General features: G+C 39.6%; 1 protein-coding gene across 1 annotated transcript; it reads right to left on the reverse strand.

Moving 5' to 3' along the window:
* LOC134618373 (torsin-1B-like) lies at positions 1 to 3229 on the reverse strand (the record flags this gene model as incomplete). The annotated part of the gene is made up of 4 exons (XM_063463739.1): positions 1 to 244; positions 315 to 437; positions 2675 to 2850; positions 2945 to 3229. Coding segments are annotated over 4 exons (828 nt in total), but the record flags the coding sequence as incomplete, so codon positions are not given.
* Between the last annotated feature and the right edge of the window lie 2891 nt (positions 3230 to 6120).

Genomic DNA, 6120 nt, shown 5'->3' on the forward strand with positions numbered 1-6120 from the left:
TTACATGTACAAGTACAGCCTGCTTGCTACAGTCATACAGCCACTCTTGACAAACACATTCTCAGAGAGGTGAACATGGGATATATCTCTGACGACTCTGTCTGCCACATCTTTGTCCGGCTGAAAACCTATGGCTTTCATCTCAGCCATCACACATTGGATAACATGCCTGTACTCCAGAGGCAGGAACGGGATGAAAAAGTCGACCATGTTGTTATCAATCAAACCTGAGTGGATAATTCCATCAGTAAAGAGATTTTCAGGAATAAAAAAGGGTTTTCATCAACACTGAGTATTCATGCATTTTATACTCACTCTGGTCATTGCTGAACTGAGAAAGTGATGTTTCCAAATCCTTGAGTGTGATCCCTTCTCGCTTTCGTCCTTTGTTCCAGAAATCTAGAGCCGTCTGTGTAATGACATCTTCTCCTACATTGCTATGAGAAAGATCATAAATGGGCATAGACAATCAGTATACGGGTGAAATTCAGTGAATTTAATTAATTTAATTTAATTTAATTTGCATTAACTCAAATGCAAACTAATCTAGGGACAACAAGTAAGCCTGCAGTGCGAGAGCAAAGCACTCTAATGGGGTATGAGGGTGCTATAAGGTCATTAAACAATGAGGCCTGATTATTTAAAACCTTGTATGTGATAAGTACTAAGTATAGGAGCAATTAAAAATAAAATTATAACAAGTATCAATGTGTTAATGAACAGCTGCATATGCAACTCTGTTTTCAGAGATTATATATTATGTCATGTCCAAATATACCAAATTCTATTATGGCTGTCAATGTCACTTTCAAGAAATTCAATTTTTTTTATGAAGACAAGTCATTTTGTTTGTGTTTTTGATAAACCAAGGTGAATAAATATGTTATACCTAACAATAGAGCCTGCCACGCCTCCTCACTGACAAAAGTTTTATTCCCTTCCTTGGTTGATTCTGTTCATCTGGAAGTAGCGTTTTACGTTTTGTCACTCATCCAAGTGACTTCTTCAGTCTCAGCTGACTGCAGGTTTCCCCAATCTTATAAACAGTACATTTGCATAATGACTGAAATGACTGAAAAGGTCAGTTCCTTCTTCATAATTATGCAAATTCTCATGATCATTGATCAAAAACCACTGATCAATGGCCATGAGTACCATTCACAGAGAGTTGGGGAATGGCTGCAATCATAGCATTGTAAGATGGCGAAAGATGTACCCTTAGGCCCCCTCCTTGATTCAGAGATGGTCTTTCCCTTTGCACGTAAATGGCCTCGTTGACTCCGCGCTCAAACCAGCGTTCCTCCCTGTCCAGGATGTGTACATCCTCATCACTGAAAGAGTGTCCACTGGCCTGTAGGTGTAAATAGACTGTGGAGTCCTGGCCTGACGAGGTGGCTATTCTGTGTTGTGCCATCCGCTTAACCAGAGGTTGTTTGGTTTCCCCGATGTATAAATCCTGGCAACGCTCTGTGTTGTAGCATCCTGATGACACCCAGTTTGTGCTCCAGTGGATGATGAGAGTCAAACCTTAAATACTGATCCGTATGTGTAGGTTTACGGTACACATCAACTTTTAGATGTGCCACATTTCTGATGGAAACCTCACAGTCTAAGAAGGCTAACCTGCCACTTTTCATATCCTCCCTGGTGAATTTGATGTGTCGGTCCACCGAGTTAATGTGATCTGTAAAATGTAGTACGTCCTGAGATTTGATTTTCAACCAGGTGTCATCCACATCCCTGAACCAATGACTTGGTGGTGTTCCAGGGTAGGATAACAAAGCCCTCTTTTCCACTTCTTCCATTTACAAATTGTCCACGATGGGTGAAACTGGGGAGCCCATGGCACACCCTTGTTTCTGCCTGTAGAACTGACCCTTGTATGTGAAGTAGGTGGAATGAAGACACAGTTCCAAAAACAAACACACTTGGTCGATGCTGAGAGTGGTCCTGTTGCTGAGGTTGGGGTCATCCTGTAATCTCTTACCAAATACCTCCAATCGGTGACTGGGATGCAAGTGAAGAGAGATGCAACATCATACGAGACCATGGTTTCATCTGCCTCCATAATGACATCTCTCACCTTCTCAACAAAATCAAACGTGTTCTAGATGTGGTGTTCAGAGCTGCCTACCAGCAGGTTGAGGATCCAGAAACTTAGAGATGTTATAGGTGACCAAGTTGATCATGCAGACAGTCGGTCTTAAAGTTGCACCCTGGCAGCTCTCACTCCTAACTCCAGTGAATCAATCCTGTGTATTTTCCTCTTTGAGTTAAAGTCTTTAAAAACGACATTTTCTGCCCATTTTGTGTGAGTATTCGAGCCCTCTATTCTTATCTGGTGGTCACAGACTTTAAAACAAGGCCAATTTAGAATCTCCAGGTAACCTGATATGAACATCTTTGTAATGAAAGAAAGCCAGAGAGAACCCATGGAGGTAAACACCTCACCACTGTGCACCCAAAAATGCAAAACTGAATGGCAAAATTAAAACAAGAATCCAAAATTCAACCATAATTGACAATAAAGTTTACTTTTGAACAAACACTACACAAGAACTCATGACACTGACAGAAAGTGTGAAACAGCCAAATAATTACAGGTATTTTATTAATGTCTGTATCCAATCGTGTGTTTATGAACCTGCCCTGTTGAAATGCTTTTGGTTTTTACCTGAGAAACATGAAGATTGATTTCTGAAAAGAAATTCCATCCATCTGAACGTGGTGGCTCAGAAATGGCTTAATACTATCAATCAAACCAGGAGGCATTTTGTCCACATTATTAAAAATGAACATGGAGCGTTCACCGTTTGTGATATTGCTTTTGATCCACTCCTGTAACTGAGACTGAGGAGAGAGCAGAAAAAGGAAATTCATATCAGTGGCCAAACAGAAAAGTTAAACCATTTTACTTGAAAATAAAACGTGTGGTACACCATACTTTATAGGTTACAATTTCACTTGGATGTGGGAAGTGATGTGTAGCTGAGAACACGTGAACAAACTGTCTGGCTTTTCCCTTCTCATAAATGTTTTCAGCAATCAGCTGGCTAACAAAGTTCTTCCCTGTGCCAGTTGGTCCATGCAGAGAGAGCACCAGAGGCTTCTTCGGGTGCTCATTGTCCATGAATCCACTCACAGCTTTGAAGATGATGTCTGATGCAATGTGCTGTCCAAAGAGCTTGTTTCCCAGGTCAGCCTTCAGACCTATAGAGTGGAAGAGTACAGAAGGTCACCGAGATCAGTTGCTAAAAAGTGACTGAAATTACACTAATCCAGTAAAATTCTACTTCCTGTGGTAACCTGACATGGCAAAACAAAGTTAGACCAGTTTTACATAATGGCCATATAACATGCCATATAACACTATGAGCAAATGTCACCTTGGCTGCTTCGAAAGGTAAACTAGTAAACAGCCATATCAGTTCAACTGTTGCTGGAGAAGTACTGCAGCAGAAAATGTCTGCAAACGTAGTGTTTAAATTGTTCAAACAACCCAGTAAACAACCCACACTCTGAAATCTTGTCTCACAGGATTTCAGAAATCTTGTCTCACAAGATTTCAGAGTGTACTCGGGCAGGATTATCGCTCATGAAGTCAAGCTTTCAGGTCCAGCAAAGTCTTGTTAATTCACTTTTTAATTACGTTTTCCTTAATGCCCAAGAGAATTACCTCAGTCGTTTAGATACTGGGAATTATTGTCATTGAGCACATCATTTTTTTTTCTATTCAAAATTTTCATGACAAAGATCAATTTTTAATCTTTTGTAAGGCAGACTAAAATGATCAGTGTTTGTGCCTGTCCATATGGTGCCATTTTTGCTGTAACCAGTTTTGACTGATTGACAATATCATGATGTTTACAGCTGCCCAAACCAAACATGGCAGGTAAAAACCCGTCCTGCTGTTTGTTAGGTTTTGGCTGTGAGAGTTGAAAACCACAAGTCATGGATTTTTAATGTCTAGACTGTGCAGTAATTTAGATAATTAAGGTTACAGCCAATTACCTATAGTAACAGTTAAACATACCATTATCATATTGCAAATATCATTTCACGGTTCATCATTTCCATAACCACTTATTCAATTCCATGAGGAGTTGGAGTCTATCCCAGTTAACTCTGAAGAGGTAGGATACACCCTGGACAAGCGACCAGTTAAATTAGCCATTGTGCACCACCGGGTTCTTTATTGTGTCCTTGATGCCACCAGTCCCTTTACCATACAATAATAATAATAAATTATTATTAACCATTATTAACCTATTTATATCTCAGTTTACAACATGCTTTGAGGGATGGAGAAACAGCAGAACATTAAAAGGGTACGTTTAAACAGAAGAACACCAAAGTCACAAATGACACAATGAAGGAAAAGATAAGAAAAAAAAAGAGGGCAACTGATATCGAGTCTCTTACATTATAACACTACCCACCTGCTGCATTAAAGCCCGTCCCTTCATAATCACGCAGAGTGCGGTGCACTATTTTTGGACTGACTAAATAGTTGTACAATACCCCCATCCCAGTCCCAAGTAAGACACTGAGAGGCTCTATTGCTTGGTTTGAGCCCGAGCAGAGTAGTATCCCCAGCAGCAGGATGTGTTGCTTCCTCGTGTTCATTTCGCACGTCTTCATCAAACTGAAAGACAAACTGCAAAAGTAGACTTAGTCAACATCATGGGTGTTCCCTGAGGGCATGCAGAAGTGCTGAGTGAAGTCCATTAAAGTATACCAAACTGATCTCTATCCACACATTTCAAACAGTAGTGTTCTGTACCACAGAGATGCAAACTTTGTCTTTTTGCATCAAGCCTGTAAATTCCTACCACCTTGTGGTTGTAATTGGCTGTCATCTTTGTAAGGTAACTTTACTACCAGCAACTGGAATAAGTGTATAGTTGGTGTAGCAGTCCTGTTAACAACTACTAGGAGTATAAAACATTTTTATTTATTTTTTTTAATTTGTGACTTATTACAGTCATGATGATTTTCCTTAAGGACCTGAATCCTTTTCCTTAAGGACAGAATCTCTTTAGGGGACATATAAATATTACTGTGTGTAAAAAAAACCCTACTGAGATGTGTCTTGCAACAGTTGATTTCAGTATCATGCAATATGATACATATACAACGATTTTCTCATTCATATTTCTATTTGAACCTCATGATTTTAAGTAAACGATATAGTGTTATGACCATACAAAATCAACAATGTACCTCATTGCTGAACCCTAGCAAAATATAGTGTTTATGTATATTAAATTTGTAGCCATAACAATAAGACAGCTGAAAACACCTGAGTTTGAATTTTGGTTGGTGCACAGTGTTTAATATTGATTTGCTAGTAAATAACTTTAAAAAGTAACTTTTTATTTACTGAAAATGGAAAAGATTTCAGGGCTGGGGAACGCCCCCATTGTTTCCCTATCCTAGCAATGCCTCTGGTGATCATCAAAGAATGCAATAACATTTCTGACCATTATTCTATGTTGTTTATCCTCTACTGAGGGGGTATCAGTTTCATTTTGACTCACATAAGTTTCATTTTGAATCTCTGCTCAACAGAAAGCAAAAGTTAAAAAGTTCAGACCAACTAGCCTTAGCTAAGGCTACTCGTGGGTGCACTCAGCAGAAACGCACACACTACACTCTTTGTCGAGCAGGAGTAGGTGCTCCTGGTTCAGTGTGTATACTCAGTTTTGGATTGTGTAACACCTATGCCAGTCAGTCTTATCTGGCGGTGCTCTCTGAGTTACTCAGCTCCACCTCTCCTCCTTGCAGTTGAGCTAAAACCATGAGCTAAATCCTGTGTGTTTGTTTCCATTCAGAATTCTGTACAGTAGTTGAGAATTAAAAAATGTATGATACAGGTGATGAATGCTGTAATGATTTTCCAAACATCATAGTAACATAAAAGTTGTATAAATGGCGGGAATACATCTTCAATGTTAAGCCAAGCTTCAGTGTTGCAGTTAAGATGGCGCGGCCACGTCCAGACGCCTTCCTGACCGCTCCGCTCCGACTATGCATGTTTTTAGTTTTTTACTTGTTTTTTGCTCTGGTTTACATTCCAAAATCCTCTAGTTTTATAGTCTACGACAGCAGATCACTTGT

This window comes from Pelmatolapia mariae, linkage group LG20 (genome assembly GCF_036321145.2).
Source record: "Pelmatolapia mariae isolate MD_Pm_ZW linkage group LG20, Pm_UMD_F_2, whole genome shotgun sequence".
Taxonomy (NCBI): domain Eukaryota; kingdom Metazoa; phylum Chordata; class Actinopteri; order Cichliformes; family Cichlidae; genus Pelmatolapia; species Pelmatolapia mariae.